Raw genomic sequence first — 19,351 nt, forward strand, 5'->3', positions numbered from 1 at the left:
CAGCCAAGTGAAGGGATGGTCCCTGTGAACCTACATGTGACCCATGTGACCCTACGTTGCAGCCTACAATGAGACAAATCATTTTTACTTAATTATCTGCTATCGAGACCCAGCAGAGCAAAAGGGCTTACAATCACCCTTCCGCCTGGCACCACTGGTGGGATGCCAGAAGCACACTGTGGGGCACGTTCCGGGCACACCCTCAATGAACACCTCGGGAGAACTAACGGATCCGTCTCCAATGCATCTGAAGCTGAGTGAAATTATTTTGAGCAATTCTAACTTCATTCCACTAAGATTACAATCTGAAATTGAAGGACCGTAGACAAAAGGAAAACACGTCTCATAAGGCCTCCACTTTGTATCTGAGTAACTTCTGAGTTATAAACAGTACGCGTGCACCCAGCCTCAGTATTCTCCAATCATCATGGCTTCGAGCTATTCTTGCAACCCGCTCACAGATGGATTTCTGGTCGTGTGGAAAACACATGGTTGGGGCACCCGGGTGGCTCAGTCGGCTGAGCATCTGACTCTTGATTTTGGCTCAGATCATGATCCCGGGGTCGTGGGGTGGACCCCCATGTCAGACTCCATGCTGAGCGAGGAGTCTGCTTGATCTCTCCCTGTCTCTCTGCCCCTCTCCCCTGCTCATGCTCTCTCTCTCTCGAAATGAAAAAAAAAGAACATATGGCAATCTAAGATATATTAAACTTTAAAAAGCAAGCTGCAGAATATGTATATTCAACCAATATGTATACTAAACATACATATGATAAATACTAGATATATATAGCACATGTATGTATATGTATGTATATATATGCATGTATGTATTTTAGATTTTAAATGCATTACATATACTAAATGCATTTTAAAACATCTGAAAAGAAAATTATTAGTAATTGTTGTCAGGAGCTGTTGACGAATGTGGCTTTTGACTTTTCATTTTATATAACTTTGTCTTAGTTTAATTTTTACAGTGAGAGTATGTAGGTATTGGGTTATTTTTTTTTTAACTCGTGTAGAATTAAATAAGACCAAAATGAGTCTGCTTCTATTTTATTAACATACTGAAGTATAACTTGCCAGTTAGCATTGATATATGTTTGAACATAAAACTAGGTCAAATAAGGAAAAAAAAAAAAAACGTGGAAAAAAATTCAATGCCCTGATTTTAGCCTGTCACTTTTAGGCTGAAAAATATTCAGTAAGAATTTCTGGAAAGCCAGGAAGAGGCACCACTGGCCTTCCTTCTCTTCTGTCTACCTAAGAAAGCCCTAACACATACGAGGGTACCCATCCTTAGATCCACAGAGAGTGGGGTACTTCTCTGTTTCGGGGCCTCCTCTGCCAGTGAGCCAAGAGGCAGAAGAGCTACAGATTTCTGGGTCCCTTCCATCCCTTGGGGCCTTGACCCGCCACAGGCAGGGCCACACCAGGCACAACTGTGATCCTCTTAAAAGCCTCCACAGCCACCTCTGCTTTAGCTCAGGAATCTGCCAGGCTCACTCTCCTTCCCTCATGCTTTCTTAAGAAGAAGAGAAAGGGGCGCCTGGGTGGCTCAGTCGGTTGAGCGTCTGACTGCAGCTCAGGTCATGATCTCGTGGTTTGTGGGTTCGAGCCCCGCGTCGGGCTCTGTGCTGACAGCTCGGAGCCTGGAGACTGCTTCAGATTCTGTGTCTCCTTCTCTCTCTGCTTCCCCTCAGCCCCCACTCACCCTCTGTCTCTCTCTCCTTCAAAAATAAACATTAAGGGGCGCCTGGGTGGCGCAGTCGGTTAAGCGTCCGACTTCAGCCAGGTCACGATCTCGCGGTCCGTGAGTTCGAGCCCCGCGTCAGGCATCTGGGCTGGTGGCTCGGAGCCTGGAGCCTGTTTCGGATTCTGTGTCTCCCTCTCTCTCTGCCCCTCCCCCGTTCATGCTCTGTCTCTCTGTCCCAAAAATAAATAAAAAACGTTGAAAAAAAAATTTAAAAAAAAAAAAAAATAAAAAAAAATAAACATTAAAAAAAAGTCTTTTTAAAAGAAGAAAAATTCAAACAATAACGTATCAGAACATACAACAAAACAGGGGGAATCCATACACAGTAAGCATAACTTATTAAAAACTTTGGTAAAAATATCAGGAAGTTATACCAAGTGCAATGTTAACATCCAGACATCAGTCCACAAGTAACCACAGGGCATAGAAAATCACGTTGTACAGAGGAAAAGAAAGAAAACAAATCATGAGAAAATGGAAATTTTTTAAGAAGTAAGTTTTAAATTTGAGTTTGTCACAAATCATATCTGCAAAAAAGAAGAGGCCAGAAAATATAGTACAATATACTTTAAAGAAATTATTATATACTTTGCAAACATGATTAATTCAAACGTTAATATCCAGCATTAGCTAGGATATGGGCAATGGACCTGCTGTATACACACTGCTGAACACAGTAATAATGGAAGCTTGCTGACGATCGGTTTACTTTCAGGTTACAGATATGGATGGATGGTTTAGTCGAGTCCCCGCTTATCCATGGGGAATTATATACCAAGGCCCCCACAGCAGACAGCATTGAATCCTACATACACTACGTTTTTTTCCTATACATACATACCTATGATAAAGTTGAATGTATAATTTAGGCATAGTTAGAGATTCACAACAATAACTAGTAATAAAATAGAATAATCAGAACAACACACTGTAATCTCTGGCGAAATATCTTTTTTTAAGTGTTTATTTGGGAGAAAGAGTGCAGGGGGAGAGAGAGAGAGTAAGGAGGACAGAGGATCCGAAGTGGGCTCTGAGCCGTCAGCACGGAGCCCGATGTGGGGCTCGAACTCAAAAACCGTGAGATCATGACTTGAGCTGAAGTCGGACACTTCACCGACTGAGCCACCCAGGTGGCTCTTGCAAAACATCTTATTGTCCTGTACTCGGCCTTCTTGTGATAATGTGATTTGGATTTGAAAAACTGCCTACGTGACGAAATGGCGCAAGGTGAGTGACCGAGTAGTCACGATTCAGTGTTAGGCTACTTCTGACCTTCTGACAACGTCAGAAGGAGGATCATCTGCTTGCAGACCATGGTTATGGCGGGTAACCGAAACTACAGGAAGCAAAACCACAGACATGGGGGGACCACCGTCACTCTATTCTTTACAAATATACCAAGAGAAAAAATTAACTTTTTATTTTTACTTTTGAGAGAGAATGAGTGCAATCAGGGGAGGAACAAAAAGAGAGGGGGACAGAGGATCCGAAGCAGGCTCTGCGCTGATAACAGAGAGCCCAATGTGGGGCTCGAACTCACAAACCATGAGATTGCGACCTGAGCCGAAGTCAGAGGCTTAAATGACTAAGCCATCCAGGAGCCCGGAGAAAAAAATAATTTTTATAAATATGTGAAAGACAAGGAAAACCTACATGTTCAACAATATCAATTTAAGGATAATTAGAATATTCTGGAAAAACACATAGCTATTGAAAAAAGACAAATTACAGACAACAACGTATAGTCAAAAAACCCCAAATATGATGTCCCTACTGTTTAGAGACTTTTAAGGACACAAAAGTAAATTAATGGAATTCTTTATTACCATTAAAAAGAATGAGGTACCTCCAGGCTTTTGGAAATGACAACACAACAGTGATATTTGATGGGGGAAGCCAATAAGAGAAGAAAATGTATGTGACACTATTATGTAGAAATGCCATATCTAGGTGTTCTGTCCACAGACAAATATCAAGAAACATGTTCACCAAATTATAAATAGAGGTTTTCTCATCATTTGGGAATGCTTTTTGCAGCAACTAAAAACCATAAAGCTATTTTCATCTTGGGAAGAGAAAAGGCAAAAACCAGTAACAGCAAAAATCAAAAAAGAATTCTAAATGTTTCTGAGTTTTAATGTTTATTTCTTTTTGAGAGAGAGAGAGTGAACAAGGGAAGGAGGGGCAAAGAGAGAGGGAGACACAGAATCCAAACAAGGCTCCAGGCACCAAGCTGTCAGCACGGAGCCTGACGCAGGGCTCAAACTCATGAACCGTGAGATCATGACCTGAGCTGTAGTCAGACACTTAACCAACTGAGCCATCCAGGTGCCCCCTGAGTTTTAAATATTATCTCTCTCTCTCTCTCTCTCTCTCTCTCTCTCTCTCACACACACACACACACACACACACACACACGACTAAAATCACCAGGTAACCAGCCACACTGAGAAACCACGTAAGAGAACTGATGACACCATGCAGAAGTTTAGCTCAGGTGCCCTGCCATTCAAGACACACAGGAAGCAGAGGCACCACAGAATGGTTTCCTCCTAAAGTCCCATGATTCTGGCAAGAACTGATTCCATAAAAGGGTCAGATAGTAAATATTTTAGGCTTTGCAAGCCACGCGGTCATAACTACTCAACTCCAGCATAAACAAAGTCAGCCACAGACAATAAATGAAGCATGGCCGTGTTCCAATAAAACTTTTTGGACGATGAAATGTGGATTTTATATAATTTTATATAATTTTCACATCACGAAATACGCATGTTTTAAAACTTTTTTCCAACCCTTCAAAACGGCCAGAACCGAAGACAGTTTGGCAGTTCCTTAAAAAGTTAAACGTGGAAGTACCATATGATACAGAAACTCTACTCCTAGGTATGAACCCAAGAGAATTGAAAACATGTACTCACACAACAACTTGTACGTGAATGTTGATAGCAGTGTCGTTCATGATATTCAAAAAGTGGAAACAACTCAAACGTCCATCAACCAGGAAACAACTCAAACGTCAATCGACCAACGAAGGGATAAACAAACTAGGCGTATCCATATAAAAGCACATTATGCATCTGGACAAGGAACAAAGTAACGATAACAGGCTACAACCTGGGTGAATCTTGAAAACATGCCAAATGGAAGAAGCCAGACACCAAAGGCTACATATTGTCTGGTTCCATTTACACTAAATGTCCAGAAGAGGCACAGCCATAGAGAAAGTAGACTAGTGGTGGCCAGGGCTGTGGGAAGAGGGAATAAAGCGTGACTATTAAGGACTACAGTGGTTTTGTTTTGTTTTTTTTCCAGATAATAAAAAGGTTCTGGAATAAGATGGTGGTGATGTTTGCAGAAATTTGTGAAGATACTTAAACAACTGAGTTGTACACTTGCAATGGAGAGGTTTATAGTATATGAATTAAATATCCAGTATATGAATCTCAATTTTTAAAAAAAATAGAAATTTAGCTCACGAGTCACACAAAACAAACTGCAGGCTGGGCTGTACAGTTTACCAACCCCATTCTGGCATCTAACACAGAAGATAGTTTTGGGTTCGCCAACAAAGCCGAAGGCAAAAACGTGAAAAAAACTGAGCCAAGCTTTTCTTATTTGGTGATAATTAAAGTTATGAAAAACTGGAAAGCCAAAGCGCCTTTAAGTTATGCTTACTGCCACCAGACCCATAAAGTTACTTCTGTGAGAATTGATAAAATTCAACAGACTGGTCGGGGGGAAAGTGAGTGTTCTAGAAAGCACAACTTGTAAATACCAGTCCCCATTCTGTCGTGCCAAAATCCCTTCAAAATTAAAATAAACTGATTTAGAAATGCATTTATGGGCACATTACCTGGAGATACTAGCTGTATTAATTCAAACCTGGTTAGGAAGCCTAAAATAGAAAAAATGAGAGAGTTTTTCATAATTGCTAAATTCAAAACTGTCATAACATTCCATTTGTAATAATAATAATAATAATAATAATGCCATATTAACAAGGATTCAGGTATTTCTGGACCCAGTAATCCAAGGGCATAGAATGGGAGTAACTAAGTCATAAAAATAACATTTTGTGCCCTAAGAAGTATTGATGACATGGATGTAATATTTTGTCTTAAAAACGTATCCATAAATCACTGACATAAAAATCAGATTCTCATTTTAAAAATTCAAAATCCAACTCTTGTCCATAAACCTATACAAGTTTATCTTGCTTAAAACAGTATGCTCTCTGACAATATAAATGAAACATAATATACAACATTTTTTATACTTCCTGAGCCCAAAGTATATTTACAAATAGTGAGCCCATGTACAAAATCTATAAGGACAAGAGTAAAATTCAAATCTGAAAGTAACTTAAACATAAATGGTATAACAATAAAAAATCAATAAAGATAGTTCCCCCAAATTATAGAAGTGAATACATTTTAAAATAGACAATAATGGTGGCAATCATAGACGATTATAGTTACTAATCCATATTATATATTTGAAAGTTGCTAAGAGGGTAGGTCTTAAATGTTCTCACCACAAAAAAGAAATGTCAGTTACATGATGGGATGAGTGTGTTAGCTCATGCTGTGGTAATCATTTTGCAATATCTAAGTGTATCAAATCCACATGTTGTATACCTTACACTTACATAATGTGATATGTCAATTATGTCTCAAAACAGCTAGAAGTCTGTATACAAGAAAAGTAAAATTCTCCCTCTGCAGACTTATGAAAAGCATGTGGATGTATGAGGACAGAATTTTAAATGCCAAGAAACTGACAGTTAAGGCAGTTTGTAATTTTAGGTTTTCCAAGTAGGACAATGGGAATGTTAAGCCCTCCATTTGTCTCAGGCTCTAAATCCCTTACGTTCAGTGAATTCTCACTATATCCCATGTTCATGGACTGGAAGACTTGATATTGTTCAGATGGAAACATTCCTCAAATTGATCTACAGGTTCAAGGCAACCCCTATCAACATCCTAGTTGGCTCCTTTGCAGAAACAGACAAGCTGATCCTAAAATTCACATGGAAATACAAGAGAATCCAAATAGCAAAAACTGCCTTGGAATGAAGAACTAAGGTGGAGGACTCACATTTCCTGATTTCAAACCTTACTCACAAAGTTACAATAATCAAGACTGTGTGTTACAGGCATAATGATAGATATATGGATCCACAGAATACAATTGAGAATCCAAAAAAACCCCTCATATTTACAGTCAGTTGATTTTCAACAAATGTATCCGGACTATTCAATGGGGGGAAAATACTCTTATCAACAGATGAGACCAGGACAACTGGATACCCAGATGCAAAAGAATGAAGGTGGACCCCTACCTCATGCTATTTACAAAAATAAACTTAATAGGTGTCATAGGCTCAAATGTAAAAGCTAAAACTATAAAACTCTCAGAAGAAAACACAGACATAAATCTTTGTGACTTAAATTAGGTAATGGTTTCTTAGGTATGACATCAAAAGCTCAAGTAAAAAAAGAAAAACGAATAAAATAGAATTCATCAAAATTAAAAATTTTTGTGTTTCAAAGAACACCATCAAGAAAATGAAAAGATAATCCAAAGAATGGAAGAAAGTATCTATCATACATCTGCTATGGGACTTGCATCTATAATATACAAAGAATTCAATATGTTACAAGTTCATAATATATTACAACTCAATAATAAAAAGTCAAATAACCCCATTAAAATATAAGCAAAAGCTCTGAACACACATTTCTCCAAATAACATATACAAACAACCAGTAAGCACATGAAAAAATGCTCAAAATCATCAAAACCACAATGAGATTTCACTCATACCCACAAGAATGGCCACCGATCAACAGGACAAGTAACAAGTGTTGACCAGGATGTGGAGAAATGGATCCCTCACGCATTGCTGGTGGAATGTAATATGATACAGTTGCTTTGGTGAAGTTTCTCCAAAAATTAAAAAGAATTACCATACGACCCAACACTTCCACTCTGAGGTATAGACCCAAGAGAAATGGAAACACATGTCCACAAAAACACTTGTACACAAATATTCACAGCAACGTTGTTCATCATAGCCCAAACATGAAGAAAACCCAAATGTCCCTCAACCACTAAATGAATAAACAAAATGTGGCACAGCCATACCATGGAACGCTACTTCGCCACAGAAAGAAATGAAATACTGACACATGCTGTAGCAAAGATGAATCTTGAAAACATGCTAAGTGAAAGAAGCCAGTCACAAAGGACCACATATTATATAACTCCATTTATATGAAATATCCAGCATAAGCAAATCTATAGAGACAGAAATATTGGTTAGCAGTGCCCTAGGGCTAGGAGTGATAAGGAAGAATAGGTTTAGGGTTTCTTTCTATGGTGATAAAAATACCCTAAAATTAATTATGGTGATGGTTGCAAACTGGTACAGCCACTCTGGAAAAGAGTATGGAGTTTACTCAAAAACTTAAAAATAGAACTACCCTACGACCCAGCAATTGCACTACGAGGTATTTATCCAAGGGATACAAGTATGCTGTTTCGAAGGGGCACATGCACCCCCGTGTTTATAGCAGCGCTATCAACAATAGCCAAAGTATGGAAATAGGCCAAATGTCCATTGATGGATGAGTGGATCAAAAAGAATGAAATCTTGCATTTGCAACCACGTGGATGGAACTGGAGGGTATGATGCTAAATGAAATTAGTCAGAGAAAGACAAGTATCATATGAGTACTTTAAGATACAAAACAGATGAACATAAGGGAATGGAAGCAAAAATATTATAAAAAACAGGAAGGGGGACAAAACGTTAGAAACTCTTAAATATGGAGAACAAACAGAGGGTTGCTGGAGGGGTTGTGGGGGGGGATGGGCTAAATGGGTTAGGGGCACTAAGGAATCTATTCCTGAAATCATTGTTGCACTATATGCTAACGAACTTAGATGTAAATTTAAATATTAATTAATTAATTAATTTTTAAAAATTATGATGGTCACATAACTGTATGAAGATACAAAAACCATTTAATTATAATATATAAACAAACAGAAGTGTACCATCAAATAAATCCCATCTTTATCTAGAAAAGGGTGTGTAAAAGAATCAAAACCATGATTCAAATTTGACACAGTCTTGAATATAAGTATGGATCAAAATGGAAATATCACAGTACAGAATTAGAATACAGAATTTTATATCTGCACACACAATTACATACACCCAATAGTTGTTCTGCTTTGTTTTAAGAGCACTTACTTTCTAAAATTTCTGCTACAGCCCCAGGATCTATTGCATTTTCAAATACCTGCAGGAAAAAAAAAATGGTGAAAATAAATTTTCAAAGATTAATATATGCTTATAGAAACTGTAGGTTTTATCTTTCCAAACAATTAACACATGTCAATTCCAGCCATATAGTATCTTAAAATTCAACAGAAGTATCTTTTTTTTTTTTTTTAATTTTTTTTTTTAACGTTTATTTTTGAGACAGAGAGAGGCAGAGCATGAACGGGGGAGGGGCTGAGAGAGAGGGAGACACAGAATCGGAAGCAGGCTCCAGGCTCCGAGCCATCAGCCCAGAGCCCGACGCGGGGCTTGAACTCACGGACCGTGAGATCATGACCTGAGCCGAAGTCAAGTCGGACGCTTAACCGACTGAGCCACCCAGGCGCCCCTCAACAGAAGTATCTTTAACGTGTATGCGGCTAAAAGTTCAACAAATGACTATAGAATGAGAATAAACACAATACCAAGGACAAGGAAAATCTGAGTTAGCTGACTCTACCCCATGCTCAAAATGTCATCAACTTGACCTAGTCTTATAGTTTGTGGCTAAAAGCACATCTGGCATCAACCTCAAAGAGTCTTGCTTGAATACCTAGAAAAACATTCTGCATACCACGGACACTCATTAAGTGATGTTAACTGAATAAACGACTCTAACAATCGGTTGTGCTAAACAGGAACCTCAGTACAAATTCTATGTGCAACACAAAAGAAAACCTACGCACCCTCCTACAGAACAAAATAACTAGAGAGAGGGAGAGCCTCATAAGTTTAAAGTATATCATGAAGCACAAGACAAACGTTGTGATATCTGCCTAGCCAATGCCAAATCTGCTTATTTTGTCCTTGAGCTAAAAGGGTCTGGGACAGGACTGAAATTGAAAGCACACCACGCCCGTCTCCCTAAACTCTGGAAGCCTGCATGAAACCAAAGTTTTCACCAGAGTTTGGTTTCAGGCATTAATGTTCTGATGTAAATGGTATTTAAACGTAAGCATGGTTAAAATCTGCTCTTGATCTAAAGCCAGGTCTGCTTTAACTACAAAAGTGGAGGCTATCCCCTGCAATCCGTTTTTGCCTTCCTGACCTAGATGTATCAGGGCAAATGTGGGTGAGGATTTTTTTTCCCCCTAAAATATTTCAGTAATGGCATCCCTTCACTTCATCCATGTTTAAGGATTTTCTCAAGTATGACTCTGGGGAGTAAATGATCAACATGAACTGTTCAAACACAATGTCTCATCCGTTCGTTATGAACAGTTTATTTATCCAATTGTTTTAGGGCGTTCAATTCTGGGTTACACAGAAGGTCCAGAGATGAGAAAATGATTTTGATACTTGCTGCACGCATTTGCAGCTGGAGAACAGAACAAATCCAAGAACACTAGAGCCGAATGGAGAAAGCTGGAATATGAACCCAAACTGCTCACACATGAGGGTAGTATTTCAGATTTTTAAAGAACCACATTTTATAAAAAGAAAAATGGCCCATGATACATGTTTGACCAGCAACCTTAAATGCACAGTTCTGCAAGAGAGCAGGAGAGGCATCTAGAGTATGTGTGAGTCTCTCCTTCCTTTTCTACACATCAGGGATGTTGGACTTGATGACCTCCAAGTTCATTTACAGAATTATCATTCTGTGCTTCTTTGATTTTGTACCCTTGGGTTTCTTATAAAAAGATTTCTAAAGTCTTCTACAGAAGCAAACTTGATAAAAAGGAAATTCTTAGGGGAAAACATAGACTGGATTTTCACCACTCACTTCCTACCACTACTAATATCTAGTAGAAGTAGGTTGCTTTCGATTCTGACTGTATGTCCCAAGGTAATAGCCATTTATTCTTCTCTTCTCTTATCTAACCAGTTTGGTAGACTCTGTTTAAATAAACAAGCTGTAATGTACAAAAATATTATCTACAGCCCTAGCCTGTTGGAAAACCAACCCTCATCTCATCGCCCATTCTCAGTTCAAAACATGTCATTTTCTGGGCAGCACCATCCAGACCTTTAAAAGTGATAGGCTCCATGCTTCCGATTCCGTGTCTCCCTCTCTCTCTGACCCTCCCCCCATTCATGCTCTGTCTCTGTCTCAAAAATAAATAAACGTTAAAAAAAAAAAATTGAAGATAAAAGTGATAGGCTACACCCTGGAGCCCCTCCTGGATTTGTCCCCTCTCCCAAAGAAGCAGCTCAGTGATATCATTTTGAAGGGAAATCATTAGACTCATCAAGGTTAAAACTGATTTCACCTCCAAATTCCAAAACAAAAACTTCAAAGGACCGCCAATGAGTCACAGTAATGAACTTCATATTCTAAATTGAGGCGGGAAGCAGGTTGATAAATGTTCTATTAATATCATGTTCCTATTCGTAGGAATGAAACCTAGTCTTTATCACTGTAGCTAAATAAACCAGGTATGGCCTAAGAATACTCAGTAAATCTGAAGAGGCCTGTTTTGTTACAGGATTTCAGGTACAGGGTTTTACTAATTTGAATCTAGTTTTTTGTTGTTTTTTTTCATTATTTCTCTGAGTCTATCAGTTTGTTTCTAAGGTCCATAATTCACTGATAATCCCTGTCATGAATGTAACGCAACTGCCTCTAACACCTCCAGGAACTTTGAGAAAATGCTCTCTCTGCTCCAGTTAGAAAAATGCCATGGGAGTTCCAAGAATAGAAAACATCGACCAGGGTATTTAGCACTAGGTTGACAGCACTTGGCTCAGACCTACAATGTAAAAGCTATTCCTCCAACTACGGTGTGCTGAGGCCGCTTCAAGTCATTTTTTAAAGAAAATGTACCAAGTAACTTTTTAAGAACCGCGTTCTTTATAAGAACCATTAGAGGATCTTCAGACAGCAACATCTACATTTCTCCGTTTAGCAATGAGAAAGTCAAGATCACCTTTTCAAACCTCATGCTCTGCTGAATCATAATAGGGAACACAGAGGGAAAGCAGTCTGTCTCCAGGTACTGATTCAGGAGGTACACCCCAAGGTACACATCTTGCTTGTCGGGAAGGAACACCCCTGGACAAGAAATCTTAAAAACAAAGAAGAGAGTAGAGAACAGGGCTTGGTTTGTTTCGTGTTTGAAGTGGAGCTGCGTTCCCTAGGCTCGCACGGACGCGGTGGAATTCGCCGCCCCGCCATCTCCCACACCTCCACCTTCCTTGCCCCGTCCCCCCCTTCCCCAAGTGGAAACGCCAGTCTCCTCCCACGTCTCCGCCAGGTGTCACAATCGTCCTCTCGCCGGCCCTTCTCCCCGCCCCCGCGGGGATGGCAATGCGGAAGCGGAAGAGGCTGCAGGGCCGGGAGCCGCTCGCTAGGCCGGTCGGGTCCTGGGGTCCGGGCCCCCCGCCGCGATGCCGAGCCCCCGCAGGAACGTGGACGCACGCCCGCTGGCCGCCTCCGCCTCGAGCAGCAGCAGCGGCCCCGGCAGCCCGGCCCACGGCGGCGGCGGCGGCGGCGGCGGCGGCAGGTTCGAGTTCCAGTCCCTGCTCAGCAGCCGCGCGCCGGGCTTGGACCCCACCTGCACCCGGCTCCGCGCGTCCGAGAGCCCGGTGCACCGCCGCGGCTCCTTCCCCCTGGCCGGGGCGGGCCCCTCGCAGGCGCCCCCGGCCCCGCTCCCCGAGGAGGACCGCATGAACCTGAACCCGTCGTTCCTGGGCATCGCCCTGCGCTCCCTGCTGGCCATCGACCTGTGGCTGTCCAAGAAGCTGGGAGTGTGCGCCGGGGAGAGCTCGTCCTGGGGTAGCATGCGGCCCCTTATGAAGCTGCTGGAGATCTCGGGCCACGGCATCCCCTGGCTGCTGGGGACCCTCTACTGCCTATCCAGGAGCGACAGCTGGGCCGGGCGCGAGGTGCTCATGAACCTGCTCTTTGCCCTGTTGTTGGACCTGCTGCTGGTGGCCCTGATCAAGGGGCTGGTCCGCAGGCGCCGTCCGGCCCACAACCAGATGGACATGTTCGTCACCCTCTCGGTAGACAAATATTCCTTCCCCTCTGGCCACGCCACCAGGGCCGCCCTGGTGTCCCGGTTCATCCTGAACCACTTGGTGCTGGCCATTCCGCTGAGGGTGCTCGTGGTACTATGGGCCTTCATCTTGGGCCTCTCCAGGGTCATGCTGGGGCGGCACAATGTCACCGACGTGGCTTTTGGCTTTTTTCTGGGCTACACGCAGTACAGCATCGTGGACTATTGCTGGCTTTCACCGCACAATGCCCCGGTCCTCTTCCTACTGTGGAGCCAACAGTGACACCATCTCATTCATCATGACACCAGGAGATCTGAAGGTTTCCACATGCGACCATGCTGACAAAAACCAGCCGCACTCCTGCTCGGCCCTCTAAGGACATTTCAGGCTTCCTTTGAAATTTCAGGTGTCATTCCATCTTGATGGCTTGCTAGGCCGGAGAATGTGCTGGCCATTGGACCACAGCCATATTATGGAAAGCAAAAAAAAAAAAAAACAAAAAACAAACCTCTCTATTACAACAACTCTCTATTTATTCAACAATTGTTTGTATCTCCAGAACAACTGCAAAGAAAACAAGCTGGGGTGATTATAATACTGCTGTTTTTTAAAAGTTGACATCGGTAAATTTTGTGTTTTGTAGTTATCCTGTAAGTCAACGTATCACCTATAAAGTAAACTTGGGGGAAAAAAGCAAAACATGGTCTGCATTCTGTAAATGTACATGCAGATGAGCCACCTACTAAGCCTGGTTCTTCTCCTGAGGTAGACTGTAGACAGTAGTTTAAGAGTCTAAAGCATGGGTTTTTCTCGCTGATTCCCTGAAAATCTGTTGCCACAGTGTCTTCTTAATCCCGATTTTCTTGATAAGCTTATTTTGTTTATTGTCTCTTCCCTCTTTGTGGATTGGGTAGCGAGAAGAGAGATTATAGTATATATCTTTCTTTCCTTTCCTCTACCTTCTCAAAAATTCTTTAAATAGATATATATCTCCCAGTACTCTCTCATGTTATCTTTTTGCATTCAGAGAACAAGCCAAGAACTTCCTTGAAGAAGCAGCACTTAATGTAGATATGGGCATATCTACAGTGCCAGTGGAGAAAGACTGGGACCATGACCAAATGTGTGATTCTATTGACAACAAATAGCGTGGCATGACAGAGGGCAGAAATGCCCATTGAGGACGTCAGGAACTAAGAGTCTGGGGGTGAGCTTACCACATGTGATGGCAGGGGGCCAGTATGGCAGGAGATGGGACTGTGCTGCCCACTATCTCTACTGACAAAGAATGATGCTTCTCTACGTAGGTAATAAAATAGGAAAATGACTTGATTCTTTGCAGTGCAAGGGCATAAGCTTTCTCATATGTACCACAGGCATGACCCTGTATACTACGGTTTTTCGTACAGAATCCCATTTCCCTGTGCACAGCACACTTTAGGTAACAGTATTCAACTTGAAACTCATCAGGGGAACCCACTGCTATACCAGGCTCAAGGTATAACTAACTCCTAAATTTGCCTTTATGGTGACCTTTACATTTAAATCGGTTTATCCATGGTGCCTCCCCAAATCACAAGACCAAAGACCACCAAATGCAGGATGGACTCTGCTCATTATTCTTTGACCAGGAAAGACCACAAAACGGGATGTGCTTTAAATGCTCCCTGAAAGTTCTCCCTGAAAAATGAGAACCTTTAAATTACCCGTGGAACTGGTGTTTTCAGAGAATGAGAAATTATTTTGACATTTATAAAAAGAAAGGATTATGGCCTTTGATCTGCCACATAGAGGTGAACACTAGAATCTGGAGAATAGCGTGACAAGTAGGTTCTGATTGGGTGGAAGTGTGAACCTCCTGAGCGTGAGAGGCACACTGAAAGAGGAACTCCTCAAAGTAAAATAAAGTCATTTGCATCCCCACAACATCTTCCAACATGGACTACCTCTTCTCTCGCTGAATCAGCCCAACTATAAAGCTCTAAGTGGTCTGCTTAATTGTTTAACCTTAGAGAGATCTTTGTTTTAATCCAGCAATATTCGGGCCAGCTATTTTTGGAAGCAATGACATTTATTGCCTTTGCAGTGTTCACAAGTCTGAATATTGGGGGCTCAACACTAGGCTTCTCTTCTGGTCCCTGGAATCCCACATCTTAGTTGTTCAGACCTGACTTAGCAGGCTTTTAAAGCACAGATCAATTCAGCTGATGTTTCTGAAGCACTCTAAGTACTGTAGACTAGAAAACTGATTTTACTGTAATCGTGCACTGAGGAATGCTTTTTAAAACTTAAAATAAAATAAACCAATAATGTTTGAATGGAGCGAGATGCAAACTGGTTTAATCTTTGCCTTGATGAGCAGGAAGACTGATTTATCACTCAGCTCCTCAAGAATTCCTTCCTCTTACTGCAGAATTTTGAGAGTTGGCATTTGATGGAGCACAACTGATAGAGTCTGGTCCTATTTGCTGTTAGCAAAATGGGACAAATCCAGGAAATTTTTATCTTTCAGAACTGCATGTCTGATGAAAGCACAGCACTTGTCACTTGTACGGAGGCTGACAGATCTTCCATGGCCGTAACCCGTCAGCATTTCGCTTGTACTCACGGCCAGTAGAGACGCCCCTACAGCTGACAGGCAAAGCTGTATGACAGTCTGTCACCAACTACAGATGGAAGGATTGGAAAATATAAGCTGAATTAAAAGAAATGCCTGATCCCAAACAGGAACAATGCAGTCACTCTGCCACAAGCACCTCACTTGAGCAGGATTCAGTGGACAATCATAAAACAAGTGTTGGTTGATTGACTTCCCTTTTGGAATTAGCAAGCCAGAGCCATCTCTAGGGGAAATACCTTAGAATATATTCAATTGGTTCATAGAGGTGGCAAATTATCAGGAAGTCATTGGGCTTTATGGAATTAAACTCTTCCCTTGTTATTTAAAGGAGGGTGTTGTTGTTTTCTTTTAATTCTTTCACAAATCTTTATCCTGGAAAAAATAAAATTCTTCTTGGACTTAATGCAAGGCTATTATTAAATTTTTTTTTTTTTTTTAATTTCAGAGCGTGCACTCAAGTAGGGGAGAGGGGTAGAGGGAGAAAGAGAATCTGAAGCAGGCTCCTCGCTGAGCACAGAGCCTATGAGGGACTCCATCCCATGACCCTGGGATCATGACCTCGGTGGAAATCAAAAGTCAGACACAACCAACTGAGCCACCCAGGCGCCCCCATTATTTTAAAGTAACAGAAAAATTTAGGATAAAGCTAACAAGTCGTTGGGGCGGGAGGAGTTGGAAGGGGTTGGGCTGAATTAAGAGTTAAGAAATCAGGAAAGACCAATGTAGAGGATCTTAAGGACTGAGAGGTATGATCTGTCCCCAAAGACAATGATGTGTGTGGTGAGGTGGGTAGGAGGTGGTGAAAATGATCAAGACCATTTAGGAACCCTGGGCAGAGAGTGTGATTTGGGGCAAGGAATGGAGGTCGGTCGACTTCTCTTACCGCCCGGATCTGGAGTTCCACCACCACCTCCAGAGGCATGGTCCCCTGTGTGGGCGAAAAGCACTGGAATGAAAAGATCCTTTTGTGCTCAGCCCTGGGCCAATTTTTCTTGGTTTAGCTCAATCCCTAGGGCAAAGGTTCCCAGCAGCTTCCCCAGGCCCTTTATCCCCTGGTCTCGCCATCCGTCCCCCCGCCCTCCGCCCCAGCTCAGGTCCCTCCCACCGGGATGGGTCTCACACTGCGCGAGCTAGAGCCAAGGCTTCCAGAAGGCGGAAGCGTCGCGTTGCCATGAACGCTCAAACTCGCAACCTTCTACCTGGAACGCGCCAGCGAGGCTCTGCGCAGGCGTGCGCGCCCCCGGCTGCCCCACTGGGAGCGCGGTGCGCTCCCGAAGTGGGCTTCCCAGGCTGTGCGCAGGCGGGAGAGCCCCCAGCAGGTGCAGGCTTGGCGGCTGGATCCTGAGCTGCTGAAAAAGCTCCAGTTTCCTTTCCCCCAACCCTCTCCATCACCTCTCTTTATGGCCCCCATTGCTATGTTAAAATGTTCACAGAGTCCATTCTGAAAGGGGAATATGATCATGAGCTCCGTTATCATTTAAGTGCTACCGGCTTTTAGTAGCTGTAAGACCGCCAAGCCCCAGAATTTCTTTAACAGTTCAATTAATATAATAGCCTGTCCCTAAAGGTACTCTCTTGCTTACGAAATGTTATGTCCTTATGTTTGGTTTGGAAAACATGGCCCCCTTCAATAACAAGAAATTAACATGTTGCTTATTGGAAATACAAGGATAATTCCGAAAGAGATTTAAACGTTTGGTTTCCACGTTAGCCACAGTAGAAATATTTGTCAGTCTCTCTTTTCTGGCGTCTACTTAACCGGGAGCAAGCAGGGAGTTACATTACTCCCAGTGGGTAGTTACGGTGGTTGCCAAAGGCAGGGCCACACTGTAAAAACCATCAGAGGGGACAGGCAGAGAAAAAGGTTTTCACCAGTAGGGGAAATTGCTTTTTGTCCATTCACTGTATTTAACAGACAAAAAGACAGGAAAGGAGGCAGGAGTGACTGCTTCTAGCCAATCTGAAAAATCTGGGAGGGCCAGTGCTGTCTCTGGAAAGAAATCTTAAATTGTGATGAGTCATTTATTACTAAACTTTTGGAGATTTATGCCACTGCAGAAATCCAAGTGCACAAAGATGTTCTGTGACAAGAATTAGGCATTCTTTGGGAACCGGAGTTCCTTTCCCAGCAACAGAAAGACTCAGTATGATGAAGGAAGGTATATTATGTCCTTATCCAATCTTTGTTGCTCTGTCTGTCTGCATACCGAGAGAAACACAGGTGCGTGCTTGGCCCCCTGCAACATCCGGAGAACTGATTTGTTGACTCACGACAGCGTGCCGGCACCCAGACCAGAGCAGGGATATACAGGATATACAGGAACATATGCAGGGATATACAGGAACATGAACTGTGTTGACCCTCACAGGTAAGTTACCACCACCAATGCTAAGTCATCATGGAGAGTAACAACCAAAACAGATGAATAAATAAGATGGATAGATGAATAAGTGAGATGAAATAAATAGATGAATAAATGAGTGGGCAGGGACACAATGGAAGGGAGGAATCGATCTTTCTTGAGGATGTGCAAAGTGCTAGGCACATTGCATATGCTAATTCATTTCATCTCCACATTAACTCTTGGAGGAAGAGATTCTCCGTTCGACAGATGCAGGATCTGAGACCAAACAGCCTTTTCCCCAAGGTCACACGGCTAAAGGGAAACAGCCACACTTGAATCCAGGTGTGCCCTACCACATCACTGCCCCTGTGGCATAGAAATCCTATTGATTTCTACAGACACACCGCCCCATCCTGTGTTCTTACTAGTCTTAATCGGACTCTCCTTGCTTGGCTCCTAGAATACAGCCCTTTTCTGGTTTCCCTTCAACTCTCTGGCCACTCTTTCTCTCTGTTCATCTTCCTCTACCTGGCTATGCAGTGTTTCCAGGTCCTTTCCTTTACATAATCTGTGCCTTTTACCTAGGGTGACATACAATATAGGTATGGATAAAAACATGTATGCAGATTTACATATCACACCCAGGCCTCCTGATGAAGAGGCATCTCACTACTTTTATATTTATATTTATATTTATATTTATATTTATATTTATATTTAATCTCCTCTTTGTAGCAGCTGCCACAATAGCAGTTTCACATTTGTTCCTGTGATTGTTATTTTTCTCTATAAACTACGCGCTTTGCCTGGCTAAGAGTTTGTATTCGAAATACCTAGCTTAGCAGATGCTCAATAAATAGCTTTGAAGCGATGTTAAATGCAGAGCTGATCAAGGCAGTCTGTAGGGTTCAACGTACGTGGGAAAGGGGGTTCCCACTTGTTGGAGGAGGTCATCAAGAGGACGTGATCACTGGTTGACCCACAGGCGGGACCAAGGCAACTGGAAGTTCTGCACCCCCCCCCCCCTCCACTGTGCTTGGAATGTACATTCTACCCACCATTCCCTCAGTGGGAGTTATTTCAAGAACACAGGCCTTGAGAGAGCAAAATGCTGTTGAGACCATCTGGATCATAAATGTGTCTGAATCCAGTTCCAGCTTCTAAATAAACTTCTAGTTTCTGGTGGGTGGGTGCAGATATCTACTCATCTGGTGGCCGCCTAAGACAAACCTCCTGTGTAAGTTCCCTTGCTTATTAAAACTGCCACCTACTCATCTTGAGTGGCCTGCCTCTTCCTTCAGTCTCTCACTGTCCTCCACAACTAGGAGCCAATTTCAGATATCACCCAGGGA

The 19,351-nt window shown here is 42.3% G+C and overlaps 2 protein-coding genes and 1 non-coding gene across 11 annotated transcripts in view; 2 read left to right on the forward strand and 1 right to left on the reverse strand.

The window, feature by feature from the left end:
• Positions 1–16,792, reverse strand: part of SPATA6L (spermatogenesis associated 6 like) — a 48,808-nt gene extending 32,016 nt beyond the window's left edge. For 4 of the 7 annotated variants that reach the window (XM_058695826.1, XM_058695828.1, XM_058695822.1 and 1 more), the window contains exons 1-4: positions 16,538–16,582; positions 11,963–12,100; positions 9,024–9,072; positions 5,616–5,657 (exon numbers count right to left, since the gene is read on the reverse strand). In XM_058695826.1, coding sequence (XP_058551809.1) covers positions 5,616–5,657; positions 9,024–9,072; positions 11,963–12,100; positions 16,538–16,576 — 268 coding nt within the window. In that variant the 5' untranslated portion in view covers positions 16,577–16,582. Of the gene's footprint in view, positions 1–5,615; positions 5,658–9,023; positions 9,073–11,962; positions 12,101–16,537; positions 16,748–16,774 lie in introns of those variants that run through there. The other 3 variants (XM_058695825.1, XM_058695827.1, XM_058695824.1) reach the window with 3 other exon arrangements.
• Positions 1,551–1,635, forward strand: TRNAC-GCA (transfer RNA cysteine (anticodon GCA)). The gene has a single exon. It is a non-coding gene; the product is annotated as a tRNA-Cys (tRNA).
• Positions 12,344–16,057, forward strand: PLPP6 (phospholipid phosphatase 6). 3 transcript variants are annotated; one of them, XM_058695830.1, is made up of 2 exons: positions 12,344–14,241; positions 15,547–16,057. In XM_058695830.1, the coding sequence occupies exon 1, from the start codon at positions 12,423–12,425 to the stop codon at positions 13,314–13,316; it is 894 nt and encodes a 297-aa protein (XP_058551813.1). In that variant the 5' UTR covers positions 12,344–12,422; the 3' UTR covers positions 13,317–14,241; positions 15,547–16,057. The 3 variants fall into 3 exon arrangements, with proteins under 3 accessions (XP_058551813.1, XP_058551814.1, XP_058551815.1); XM_058695831.1 differs by having other exon boundaries at positions 12,344–13,657; positions 14,062–16,057; XM_058695832.1 differs by having other exon boundaries at positions 12,344–13,619; positions 14,062–16,057.
• Positions 16,793–19,351: the final 2,559 nt, after the last annotated feature.

This window comes from Neofelis nebulosa, chromosome 12, assembly GCF_028018385.1.
Source record: "Neofelis nebulosa isolate mNeoNeb1 chromosome 12, mNeoNeb1.pri, whole genome shotgun sequence".
Classification (NCBI taxonomy): domain Eukaryota; kingdom Metazoa; phylum Chordata; class Mammalia; order Carnivora; family Felidae; genus Neofelis; species Neofelis nebulosa.